Source organism: Heteronotia binoei, unplaced genomic scaffold, assembly GCF_032191835.1.
Source record: "Heteronotia binoei isolate CCM8104 ecotype False Entrance Well unplaced genomic scaffold, APGP_CSIRO_Hbin_v1 ptg000055l___fragment_3, whole genome shotgun sequence".
Taxonomy (NCBI): Eukaryota; Metazoa; Chordata; class Lepidosauria; order Squamata; family Gekkonidae; genus Heteronotia; species Heteronotia binoei.
In genome coordinates, this window is record NW_026799985.1 from 1,144,988 (window position 1) to 1,159,111 (window position 14,124).

The window sequence follows — 14,124 nt, forward strand, 5'->3', positions numbered from 1 at the left end:
ATTATCAAAAAGGCAATCAATTTGTCTCAGCTGCTTTGTGAATCTTTTGCACCACACTACTCCCTCAGCTACTTTATGGGATCCCTGTGTGGTTCCAATGTTTCAGCAAAACCACCAAAAAAACCCACAGCTTCTTTTTTACGCCGCATCCTGGGTATTCCCAACTCAGTGCGTTATTTCACCCTATGTGCCAAATTGGGTCTCCACACAGTAGAGTCTAGAATCTGGATTGCACCTTCATTTTCACTCCTTTCCTAACAGTCTGATTTCTCTTTTACTTGCAGACCCTTTTACCCCTAAACGGTTCTGTTCAGTACTCGGGAAAATTAAATCAATTGGTATCGATTTAGATTCATTGACAAACTGCAGTGAATCTTACATATTTCACTTGATTCACAGGAGAACATTGGATATTGACTCCTAATTAATAATTGCTGAAGCAAGGGGTACATGCTCACCCTGTTTCTTGGACCTTCCCCCTTCCCAAATTTGCATGGCTCAGTACTTCTCAAATTTAATAAGCCCACATCAATGCCAAGGTTTTATGTTGGCCAGACTCAACATATTTCCATTGTCCATGGTCTCTGGTAGATATAAGGGTGTCCCTTATGAACAGATATGGTGCAAATGTGATAGAGAACCTGATTCTATACGGCACATTCTATTACACTGCCCATTACTTTCCCAGCACCAACGAAGCCTGATCAGACCTCTCCTCTTAACACCCAACTTGGTGACAAGCAAAAGGATAGAGTTTTTGTTGGCTACCAAATGTCCCTCAATTACTGAGTAGGTTGCAGAATTTCTGACCCTAGCAGTGAATGAGAAAGAAATTAAAAATGGAGTCAGGTAGGGGAATGCCTTGCTCCACTTTTCTTAGTTAAGTTTTGCATGTAACTTTGTATTCCTATGCTGGCTGGGCTTGCAAATGACTGTGGTTTGTATGTCCCATTTTGAAGTTCCTTTTGATCTTTTTTTTGTTTTCTTTTATGCCAATAAAGGTTATGTCTGTCATGTAGGCAATCCTCCTGGAGGTTACAGTAGGTCCTGTCTGAAGAGCCCTATAAGCTTTTGAAGGATTGGCTATATCAATAAAAAAAAGAAAAGAATTCCATGTGTTAATCACTCTTTGGGTGAAGAAGTACTTCTTTTTATCAGTTCTAACCTGACTGCTCAGCAATTTCATTGAGTGCCCATGAGTTTTCCTATTGTGAGAAAGAGAGAAAAGTACTTCTTTCTCTGCCTTCTATATCCCATGCATAACCTTGTAAACCTCTATCATGCATATGTCCCTTATTAGAGTTACTGGTGTTTCTTTTAGAAGTGCCAAGATATGTGTAAGGAAAAGGTTTTGGATCATTTCCAAGTTAGCATTTGTTCTTTCCACCCCCAAAGTTCACTATCATAAAGTATATTTGAGATTACTTTGCTGACAAAAAGTTTGAGGGCTGGATCTATAAAGAAGCCTTCCTTCTTGTAATAGAATCTTAATACCATTCCAATTATCTTAGTTGCTGAAGATTTTAAAGAAGCTATGTGGGCATTCCAACTCAAGGTTTCACTGAATATTAGACCCAGGTATTTATACATTTTACTCTGTTCTATTGGAATACCTTGTATACTCCAGGAATACTGTTTAGGCTTTTTTCTTAAGACCACTACTTTGGTTTTTGCGTAGAAGAACTGCAGATTTATACCCCGCCCTTCTCCCTGAATCAGAGACTCAAAGCGGCTTACAATCTCCTATATCTTCTCCCCCCACAACAGACACCCTGTGAGGTGGGTGGGGCTGAGAGGACTCTCACAGGAGCTGCCCTTTCAAGGACAGCCTCTGCCAGAGCTAATGGCTAACCCAAGGCCATTCCAGCAGGTGCAAGTGGAGGAGTGGGGAATCAAACCCAGTTCTCTCAGATAAGAGTCCACCCACTTAACCACTACACCAAACTGGCACCAAACTGGAGTAGCTGATGGTAAGCTTTTCTTCTGTACAGTAGTCCTCCAAATAATCCAAAAGCCTCTTTAGTCCAATTCTGGTGAAAGAAACTAGGACCATATCATCTGCGTACAATCGGATTGATATTTTTTGGTTGGCCTATTGTAGGTGGGACAAATGCAGAGCTGGTTAGTCTTAAAACAATATCATGTATTTATAAGTTAAAAAACCAGCACACAGTCCCGTTTAACTTCCTTATGTGTTGGTATTTTGTTAGTCATTGAGCCTGAGGTGTCCACTCCAATTTTTGCAAATGTGCCTGAATGTAACTCAAAGATAAGGAACAACAATCTGTTATCAATGTTTGTTTTCATCAGTATGTCCCAGAGTTGATTCCTATCAATTGAGTCGAAATGCGGCCAAATCCACAAACACCATATATAGGGCTTTAGGAGTTCCTTTCATAGCTGAATGGGCCATCTGTTAAAGACTATGGCAATGGTCAATTGTCCCTTGGCCATTTCTAAAACCTGGAGTGAACTGTATTTGGAGATTTGAGACTCTTCAAGAGTTTGTGTCTTAGAAATCCTGGAAATTACAATTATAATCACAATTTCAAAAAAGATAGGCTTTTATTTGTGAGTTTGTATAACACAGTACAAAACAGTATCAAACTAAATTTCTAAACACCATACCATATCCATCCTAAAGTAGGGCATCTGTGCTGCTTAACTTCTTAAACTCAATATCTTGGATGCGTTCCAAGCACATGTTTTGGTAGGTAAAGATTGCCGAAGGCTAAGTCAAGCTATGGCAATCACTTTTGATGGGAAATGCTTTCAGTGACACAGAGTAAGCTAACATAAATCTTATTTATAATTCTGTCTACTTTGAGTATCCAAAAAGCATGTCTTTCAACTACCAACAGCAGCTGTTTACAAGTCCATTTTTGTTGGACTGCAGCCACAATATTTCTTTGAATTTAAAAGCTTTACTGGAAACTGTGCACACTGGCTTTCAAATGAGATCTGTGATACTAAAAGTAGAAGACTATATATGTACACAGGATGAGCATTAATGGAACATTTTGCTCACATGCTCAACAGTAATCACCTTAACCATCCTGACTTATCAGATAACTTATCAGATGGAGATGAAATGGAAAGTTGTAAACTAAACTGAACATTAACTCTTACACTCAATTCATACTTTGAGGAATTCTCTGTCAGAGCTAGGAATAAACGAGAAATGGGAAGTCCAATTCTGCAAAACAATTCTACATTAAGACATGACTTCTATGACAATTTACTTTATTTTGATAATTTAACTATAAATTGTCCTTTTAGAACAGATAGTAAATGCCTTTGGAATGGACAGATGACAATTCTACAGCCAGAGAAACTGGTGAAACTCAAAATGGGCAATAATGAGATTTCTATTTGTCTTTTTTCCTATAAATATTATCCTCACATTAAAAATCTTTTTTTTCTTTTGCTAAATCCAATAGTTTAGCCATTGATTTAATACGACCTTTCTAACCTATCTCAGGTTTGGCAACTGACATTACCTAAATATATCTTACTTTATAAAAAGCAGTGCTATTTAACTAGGTAAAATATTGGGAAGAGAGTTCACAAAAATACATGGGGAATAAAATATAATGTTTTGGCACTGTTATTCTGAAACACTAGAAAACATAGCTACATCATTTAAAAACAGATACAAGTTAATGAAACGTAAAGTAAATGTGCCAGGTTATTAGCAATGCGAAAGACCAGCTTAAGCATATTTTCTCTAAATCAATTATAAAAAGAAAAGGTGCCTTTGTAGCAATTAATGCACTGAGACTGCTCAGTTGATTCCAGGCAAATAATTAAACATTGTACTACTCGCATACCATATTACAATAATAGTGTTACTTGTTTATAAATCCATTCCTTACACTTAAAATGTACAGCATATGCTACATTTTGTACTTTTTTAACATCCTTATTCAGTCCATTTTGACCAAAAAACCCCATTATACTGACATTTCTGAAGCAATTACTGATATGTTATGAATCATTACTTGTGAATAGCAGAAATGGTACTCAGAACTGTTGAGTCTCAGAAGTGCCAATAATCTGGCAAGAATTGATGCCAAAGCCCACTACACCACAGCTCTTTAGGTATATTCATCCAAGGCTTCCCTGGCATTATAAACAATGTCAACAATACAACTCCATTACCAGAAGTGAGGTAAATCTCTTGTCTTGGCTTTAACAGTTTTCACCTGTACTGCAGTCAGTTATCTTCTAACATGCTGAATATCCTTAAATGTCTTGTCCATGGACAACATTAATCCACTGGGAATATATAATAACATGAGGAAAAAGTGGTAACAAATTAGTTTCTTTCTTTCTTTTTTCTGAAGTACCTAGTAAATCAGATGAGTATTTGGTAGACTGTATAGTCTTGGCTGCAAGTCAACTATGCAAGTCAAGCTACTGAAAGAACCAGGCATCCTCTGTGAGGCACAGCAGTGCAGGCACTACAACTGTTCTGCAAGCTCATACTTTTGAACCAGTACGTTGCAATGTCCATGTTTGGCATTTGTTTCTCTCTTTAAAAAAGTAATTGCAATGGAACATCTGATAAGGTCTTCCTAGCTTGCCATCTTTCCATTTGTCATGTGTATATATGCAAGCCATAGATTGACACTCTTGGTTAATATACAGTAAAACGTCTACTGAATGCAGATGGCAAAAGATAGGAAGGAGTATAACTAGGTCCCCGTTCTCTGTAAAAGTTCCATTGTGCTCTAAAATCCTCACTGTCATTCACTGCCGTCATCTTTCTCCGAAGATACAAGACTATCCCGAACAGGCAACAGATCATAATGGGAGGGAATGTGGCTGTTTTTTGGTAGATCATAAAGATCTTGGCTGAAAGGTCCGTTGTTATTAAACGTTCCTTGGACAATACTAACTGTAGGTTCTACAGTGGGAAAAAAACATACATATTAATGCTCTGATATTGATAAATGGGGAACAATCACAACATTTAGTAATGATCAACAGTCTAGTATTGATATGGTTTTCTGTGCTTTGGAGCAAAAAGAAAAAGTATTTCATCCCTCCCCAATAGTTCTTACTATGGTATTAAATAAACTGCTGCAACACTTAAACTTACTAGATATGCACACTGACACACACACACACACAAAAACAAGCAAAGATGCAGGACCTGTTTTTACTACAATGAAATGAAGTGCTTGTTGATAGGGTGTTGTATATGCGGACCAAAGTGAAGACTATTTGTGTGTGTTTCTGCCTGGCTCATTGGAGTCATAAGGACTGAACGTAGGGACTTAGGAACAATGGGAAACAGGATCCAAATACCTGTTGCTCTGCTCCAATCATGAGCCTCTGGCAGGTTTGAAAGATCCAATGACATGCTAGCGCGGGGACCTTGAAATGTATATAAAGGGCCCTGTGGGCCCAGTTCTTCAGTCTTATAGTGCAGCCTTATACTATGCTGTATCTAATAAAGAGTTGATTATCACTACCACCTTGCCTCTTCCATGCATTGAACCCCCTATATTATATGGGGAATGGTGACAGTGATCACAAATTTCATCTATATTTTGTAGATTATGTTGTGTTCCCATACTAGATCCTTATTAATTGATTTCTTCACTTCCATTTAAGGAACAGAATAAGGTAACAGTAATTCTTAAAATGGGACTCTTTCCTTAAATCCTTTCCTTGCTTTAAGGAGAAAAAAACACAGAGGGGCAACTGCAGATTGGAACAGGGCTCTTCAGAGGAACAAGTGAAGTGAGGGTATCTCAAAAGATGCAAAGGTACAATTAATCTGACAGTGTTGACTACCACACTGATTTGTCTATTTTAACTAACCTGATACAACCTAAGTTTTTGTTTTGTTTTCACATCACCAATCCTCTGCAAAAAGATTGCGTAGTTCATCCAGGATGTGTCTAGTCATGTTGTGAAGGAGGTATATGAACTGCTGAAATGACTGCAAAGTAAAATCTCTAGGTCCAGTCTTAGCAACTGGGGCCAAGGTTTCTCTCCCACAGTAAAATGCACCATTCAGGCTTACCAATTTCATAGACATTCTTGTTGGCTGAAGCAGAGTTACTAATTTCTGCATAGGCAGAGTCCCTGCGTGCTGGTGATTTCATTTCAACATATCCACATTCTGAATTTTTTGGAGTAAGTGCTGGGGGATCTTTAATAGTGGCATATGGATTTTCAGAGCTGCTTAAGGAGCAGTTACTTAAGTTATATTCAGAATTCTTCACCAGATCTGAAAAGACACACAAATGTTTATGATGAAATAGTCCTATACACTGAATAATTTTTATAAAAGTGAAACTATCATTCTATCCCTACAGAATCTTTTTGACAGTAAGTAGAGGTACTAAATTAGATGTTCTTATGAGTAAGGATGTTGATTCAGCAGAGGAAATGAAAGTAAACAAAAGACTGCATGTCAAGGTGCAGAGAGCACAGCAAGTGTACCAGAATCCACAATGCAATCTGGCACTGCTATTTTTTCAAGTTATGCCGGAGAGGGATTTAGTTGCCATACTAAGCCACTCTGAGGCAGAATTTAGGATGGTACCCTTAGGATGGCTGATTACAGAAAATGGCAAGGGGGGATGGAGTGTTACCATTTTGACTTTGTTTTCTATCCAGTAAAAAATTCAGGATAATGCAACAAAACCAAAAAATTCTTAAGAGAAAAACTTGAAATTATTTAATGGGTGTGAATTAAATTAATGTATTTGTTTTTGAAGTTCTTATTTATTATGCTTATAGACAGGTCTTTTTTGTAGCAGGAACACCTTTGCATATTAGGCCACACCTCCGTGATGTAGCCAATCCTCCTGGAGCTTACAGTAGGCCCTGTACTAAGAGCCCTGGAAGCTCTTGGAAGATTGGCTACATCAGGGGTGTGTGGCCTAATATGCAAAGAAGTTCCTGCTACAAAAAAGCCCTGCTTATAGATAACTCTTCAGCAGGGCTCCTACTGGCCTCCCCTGCAGGGGACTGTGCAAATCCCCACCCACTTGGCTTTCATGATGTTTCAACATCAGAAGGATTGAGACCCAGCATTTACATCTATGGGAAAATACCCAGCATTTACATCTATGGGAAAATACAAGCCTACCTTTCAGAGATTTTCCTATTGTTCTATCAATTCCAAATGCCCCTGTTCAAAAACACAGGAGGAAAAATCATTAAGTTATTGGAAGAGCAATTTTAACAATTTGGCATGTTGGCTGGCTACTAAGATTTAGTACACTGTCATCTTGTTTCATAATAATATGTACTAGAATCATCGAATCATAGAGTTGGAAGAGACCTCCAGGGTCATCTAGTCCAACCCTCTGCACAATGCAAGAAACTCACAAATACCTCCCCCTAAATTCACAGGATCTTCATTGCTGTCAGATGGCTATCTAGCCTCTGTTCAAAAATCTCCAAGGAACTGTTAACTGATTGTATTAAGAACTTGTTCCCAGTAGAGCAAAAAAACATTAAGGGCATTAATATTCTTCTTACAGAGAACTGGTTATTTTATTTCTATACCAAGCTCATTGAGGTAGCCTCCATGTTTCCAGTCAGCAGGCAGTGTTCCTGTGTAGTCCATGAGAGGCCCTCTTTTCCTTTGATCCACGTTCTTAAGATTCAAGAACAGCTGGTTGTTGGTTGGCTGTTCAAAATAAAGTTGACATACAGTGAAGCAAGTAAGTAGTCAGTCATATTTGAAGATGCTAAGTGTACTAATTTAAAAACAGCAACAAAGGTATGCAGTCTCTCACTTCTCACCTTTGACAAGGTCATCCTGTCTATGTTGTTGGCATTTGTTGAGCACTGTGTTAGAGTGTGATAGCTTGGGTTAGAAAAGTAGTGGCTATTAGCATTTCCACCATTATTGTGAGGAATGGTTTCTGAAAAACAATTACAAGTGACATCTGTAAAAACAATGTCATTATTGCTCATTGTCACTCATTTTATTCCATTATTGACCCTATCTCCCTGCACAACTTCTGTCCTCCAGGGTCAGGGTTTATAGGTAGGACAGACTGTCACGGTTCACCAGTTTACCTTTTTGCTGCTTTTAAAATATATAGACAGCCCCAGGGCTTTTTTTGAGCAGGAACGCAGTTCCGACTGGCTTGGTACTGGGGTGTGTGGCCTAATATGCAAATGAGGCCCTGCTGAGCTTTTTCTACAAAAAGCCCTATGTGAAACAATGGTGATGTCAGGGATTTGTAGCCTAATATGCAAATGAGTTCCTGCTGGGCTTTTTCTACAAAGAAAGCCCTGGACAGCCCTGATCCTTTCACACAACAGATCCTCCCTCTAACTCACGAAACACCACTAAACAAGATAGTATCTATCTATCTATCTATCTATCTATCTATCTATCTATCTATCTATCTATCTATCTATCTATCTATCTATCTATCTATCTATCTATCTATCTATCTATCTATCTATCTATCAACAGTGGAGTGAATCAGGTAGATAATTGCACAGGTTGTCCACACTTAAACTTCTGAACCATAGGTCTGTTCAGGCATTAGGGATTCTTCATTACGTTGAATTTTCACCCAGGCATTAGCAAGCTGCTGTCCTGCTAAATGCTGGCTCAAGCTTACTGCTCCTAACCTCAGCCAGTTCTGACTCTAATTGAACAAACAGCTATTCAACTGTCAGCCTCTTACCAACCTTCTATCAGCTCCCATTGGTCACTCTCAGTAGGGCTGCCAGGTACTCCCCTAGCAACCCGCAGAGGAAAACTTACTAGAAGCAAAGAGAGGCCTAGGCTGGTATTGCTGGCACTCTGGTAACTGGACGAAAACTCTATGATAGAAGTTGTTTTAACCATAGAGTTTTTGCACAAATATCAGAGCATTTCCATGTTGTCAGTGATGAGATAATGCAACTTTTGGTGTGTGCCAGAAGCAATGTCACCACATTGCAGGCGATGCAGGCCTAGGTGTCCTTTTGCTTACAGTAAATTCTCCACCAGCCAGTAGATCCATGAAGGGGAGAGGGCCCCCAAAGCGGATGTTCCCCTGCCTCGAGTGGGGGCTTGGCAAGCCTAACTCCACCCTTTGAAGCAGAACCTAACCTGTCTGGCATACCTATCCTTGCCACTGATCTCAAGAATTGGACAAGAGCTCCTCCAGAATGAAACATAGCTTACTTGGAGGATTATAAACAAATTCCACATTTTTGTGATCTCAAAATGTATCTTTCTGGTCTGATCTGGCCAGTTCCTTGAAATGATGGAAGCAAGCTTTTTAGATGAAGAAATCCTTTCAGTCTTCAGTCTTGAAATGTTTAGCTGTTTCCATTTTCCCATCATTTCTTTGTATTAAAGATGATCTTTCAGACAGGTTTGAGTTTCCACTTTGACATGAAAACTTGCTGGGTGACCTTGAGCCTGTCATACAGTCTCAGCCTAACATACTTCATTAGATTGTTTATTAATTTAGCAAGTTTTTGTGCCACCACTCCTGAGGAACCTCCCCAAAGTAGCTTACAGAACAACATAGCAGAACAAAACATTAAAAGTTACATATTAAAACCCAGCATTAAAGAAAACCCCTAGCCTGAGAATAACAAACAATTTATTAGCTTCAAATGAATGTAAGTTTTCAGGTTAACAATACACTATAAAAGGATTTTTTTTAAATCACCCCCCTTTATTAAAAGCCTGGATAAAAAAGTTTTGGCATGGCACCTGAAAGAAGGTAATGTAGGCATCTGGCAAGCCTCAAGGGCATTCCACAGATGAAGTGGTGCTACTGAGGATAAAATGGATGAGAGGAGAACAGTGTAAGCTACTTTGAGTCCCCACTGGGACGAAAGGTGGAGTATAAATGAAGTTATAATTACATTAACTTTATCTTTGTGGATTGTATGCTAGCTTCCTGCTGTTAATGTTTAGCAAACCAGGTTCAGGAATACGTCCACTTTTCCAGTGGTGTCCCTGCCCCTTCATCCACCATTTAGTTTATTAGCATAAATGTTAACCATGTTTAAGGGTGAATTGGGGTTTCCCTTAAAACCATGATCTGATGTAATGGTTGAGGTGACTTTCTGTGAGTTGCCCTGATGGGAAGTGTTGCTTGATACCTATTAATGCTGATAATTAGTAGGGAAAAACTTGGTGATCTAATAGAGTAATATTGATTGAAATGAAGCATGTGGAAGGAGACTTAAATTAGATTTTCATGCATCCTGGCAGCAAAAGTTATTTGTTATCATGGTCTTTGCTAATGCAGAGAATGCTATAATAGCATGAAAATGCATAAAATTTGTACCTGACAAAGATGAGAGAAGACAAATATTTGCAAAAATCAGAGGAAACAAAACTTGTTCTTTTCTAATGTTTGTGCTTAGTAGGGACACCAAGTTCCTACCTGAAATGGTGTAGTCTGTATTGATGACCCTCATGGCAGGTGTATAAGAAACTGCAGGCATATTTGTTTCTTTTCCCTTCTGCTTTTGTCTATAAATAATGAATAGTGCTAGCAGGAAGAGGACAACCAAGACAAGAATAATGATACCAGCAATAGCTCCAATCTGGTAAGAATCTGCAGAAATGGCAGCACTAGTGCGACTTAAACTGTTCAAATTTCCTACTATGATTACTCCAGCTGAAAAACAAGAAAAGATGAAATATATACCATAAGAGACCAGAAAGAAAAGAACAGAAATGAAAAACACAGTTTTTGATGTGTAAAATTTAGCTATAGATTTAAGCATGGTCAAAATGCTTTTGAAGACATGTCAGATGACTGGTGCTATGGAGCTCTGAACTGCTATGCTTTAAAAACCAATCAAGATAGATTACTATGTTTTACATTTACATCAATTTTCATCCCTGAAACACAAGCAGTGTACTTAGGATATACTTTAAGAATACTCCCTGAAACTCATTAAATACATACACTTGTTTGAAGTGCTATGTTTTGCTATATAGCAAATATGCATGTCTTGTTCTTGTTGCTATTTTTAGACATACAATCTGTGCAAAAACTTGAAATGTTATGGGGTTTTTTTTAAATGACCAGAAAATATGGATTGGGACATCATTTTTGTATTAAAATGCTAAAATATTTTCATATTTTTCTTTGTAGCTGTGCAAACTAGAAGCCTCCTTTTTAACAAACCTAAAGGTGAGGATTTAATTATTCTAATCAATCATCTAGATAACTCAGGATGTTATATACATTATTCCCAGGGCTTTTTTTCTGGGGGAACACAGTGGAATGGAATTCCAGAAATTCTTTGTGGAAACAAAATTCTCAAAAAAAAATGTTTAAAAGTTCATGAGTGGCCCCAATGTGTTTTTCCTTTGCTTCCCTCTGGAAAGTTTTGGCATCTCTTTTTCCAGAAAAAAGCCACCTTATTCATACAGTTTTCAGAATCCTGTAGGTATAGTACTTGATACTTCTTGATCTGTCAGCAGCATTTGACACGGTCGATTACGACCTTATGACCCACTGCCTCGCTGGAGTTCAGGGGTGGCCTTACAATGTTTTTCCTCCTTTCTCTGGGGACGGGGACAAAGGGTGGTGCTTGGCGAACAGACTTCCTTGCGGAATTCACTTATATGTGGAGTGCCGCAGGGAGCCATTCTCTCGCCAATATTATTTAACATCTATATGCGCCCCCTTGCCCAGATTGCCTGAAGTTATGGGCTGGGTTGCCACCAGTACGCTGATGATACCCAACTCTATCAGTTGATGAGTGGCCAGCCAGTCACCGCCCCTGACCAGTTGTCCAAGGCATTGGGAGCTATGGCTGGGTAGTTACAACAGAGCCGGCTGAAGCTGAATCCAGCTAAGATGGAGGTCCTGTACCTGAGTTGGGATGAGGTGGGTATGGGCATCGAGCTCCCAGCTTTGGGCGGTGCCACATTGGTGCCAGCCCAACAGATGAGGAGCTTGGGAGTGACCTTGGATGCCTCCCTTTCCGTGGTTGCCAGGTCTGCCTTTTGTTTTCTTTGGCAGATCAGGCAGCTAGCACCATATCTATCCCCCCCAGGACCTGGCTACAGTGATCCATGCAATGGTCACTTCCAGACTAGACTACTGTAACTCACTCTACACTGGCTTACCCTTGAGACTGATCTGGAAACTGCAGCAGGTGCAGAATGCAGCAGCTTGCCTGCTGATTGCACCACCTTTACAGGTGGGCATTCGGCTGGCGCTCCACAGTCTGCACTGGCTACCCATTGAGTACCGGATCCAATTAAAGGTTCTAGTGCTAACATTTAAAAGCTTTACACGGTCTGGGACCAACATACCCGCAAGACCGTCTCTTTCCATATATGCCCAGGAGGTCGTTCTGTTCGGCCTCCCAACATCTGTTGGCCGTCCCTGGCCCAAAAGACGCCCACTTTTTCAGTCCTGGCACCAACCTGATGGAATCAGCTCCCTATTGAGATCCGGGCCCTGCCTGGCTTATTAGCCTTCCGTAGGTCCTGTAAAACGAAGCTGTTCCGCCAGGCTTTTAGCTGAGGCTGTGGCATCTATTCTTGATCTGGTTGGCCTCCCCAGCTAGCACTGTGCTAGGAATGGGAATAAAAACTGCCATCCCTATGAGATATCATGATGTGAGATGGCTAGGCTGGGCTATATGTGATGTCATGGTAATTTGAGTGCTGTTGAGTTATCTGTTTATAAAATGTTTTTATTTTATTTTATTTTATTGTTTTATTATATGTTGTACTCTGCCCTGAGCCCTACAGGGAATGGGTGGAATAGAAATTTGCTAAAATAAATAAAATAAAAATATTTCTGTTCATCTAAATGCTGTTTTTTAAACATTTAGTACAGTTTATGTAATTAAAGAGATGATTTTATCCTGTAGATAAAGGTACAAAATACAATCAATATAAATTTTAATATAACTTAATGAAATACAAATTCCACAGTGCAAAAGATAGTGAAATGAAGCACCACAAGGTATATGAAATGTTGGAGAAATGTATAAAATTGGACTCCAGAGAGAATTATTTCTCACACTGTTACCAGGAAGACATCAGAGGATCCCTGAATATTTTCTCATACATGTCATGAAGGAGATTAGCAGTGCAGCTCTAACAAGAGTTAAACCTCCCTATGTCCATGGATTTCAACTGGTTTAGAAGGGTGGATGGCCCAAGCTATCCCGATTTCATCAGGTCTTGGAAACTAAGCAGCATCAGCCCTGGTTAGCACTTGGCTGGGACAATGTAAAGGAAGCTAGGGTTGCAGATGCAGGCAAGAGCAAACTACCTCTTTTTGTCTCTTGCCTTGAAAACTCTACTGGTTGTGCCTTGGTGACACTTTTAACCACCACCAGCTGTTCTCAGAATTGAACTGTAATGATGCTGCTAGTATGGTGCAGAAACACAATGAAGTGGCATCCTGAAAGTATTTTTTTTCTCTTAGCTAAAAGTGGGCATTGTTTTTAGTTCCCTCTTCTCTGAAATGCTTGCTGCATACCTAGCTACATATCAACAATTCAAAGTTCATTTTTAGTTTTCTGTGTTCAGAAAATACTACCTTGGTCACATCTTGCTCCTTTCCATCCAGGACTGCAGTAACAGGTCCCTGTGATGTAGTCACAAGTTGAGTTGTTCAGACAGTCACATATTTGTCGGCAGCCATAGCCATATGTCCCTGGAGGGCACTCTGTGCAAAATAACATGCAACAAATGTCTATTTTGCCTTTCAGACCATTCCACTCTATACTTGTTCAACTGAAAATTCTCAGTATAACAGAGTGACCACAATCTAATAAAACAGAACTCTGTGAGGAACTGGAACTATAAAATTGTCAGAAAACACTCCAGTATTCACAGAGAAATTTGAAATTCTGCACTTAACAATGGAAACCCTAAATACTCTGTGGTTTCCCAGATCCAGGCCTATAGAAACCATTTTAACACATTCCTGTATTGAAATAAGATAAATATATGCCTTAAATGGCCTTTATATATATATATATATATACATACATACATACATATATATATAAAAATGGCCTTTATATATATATATATAAAAATCTGGCATATAGCTCTTCGAAATCCTGACCCATGTAGAGAACTGAAATCTCTTAGGGCGTTTTCGCACTCACCTTAATCAGCAGCGATCCCCTCTTCACCGC

At 39.2% G+C, this 14,124-nt stretch overlaps 1 protein-coding gene across 2 annotated transcripts in view; it reads right to left on the reverse strand.

The window, feature by feature from the left end:
- Window positions 1-4,643: 4,643 nt before the first annotated feature.
- The window catches only part of LOC132590499 (multiple epidermal growth factor-like domains protein 10), a 158,828-nt gene continuing 149,347 nt past the window's right edge, over window positions 4,644-14,124 (reverse strand). The window contains exons 18-24 of one of the 2 annotated variants that reach the window (XM_060263405.1): window positions 13,518-13,646; window positions 10,383-10,619; window positions 7,774-7,895; window positions 7,534-7,657; window positions 7,112-7,153; window positions 6,038-6,244; window positions 4,644-4,909 (exon numbers count right to left, since the gene is read on the reverse strand). In XM_060263405.1, coding sequence (XP_060119388.1) covers window positions 4,749-4,909; window positions 6,038-6,244; window positions 7,112-7,153; window positions 7,534-7,657; window positions 7,774-7,895; window positions 10,383-10,619; window positions 13,518-13,646 — 1,022 coding nt within the window. In that variant the 3' untranslated portion in view covers window positions 4,644-4,748. Of the gene's footprint in view, window positions 4,910-6,037; window positions 6,245-7,111; window positions 7,154-7,533; window positions 7,658-7,773; window positions 7,896-10,382; window positions 10,620-13,514; window positions 13,647-14,124 lie in introns of both variants that reach the window. The other variant, XM_060263403.1, reaches the window with a different exon arrangement.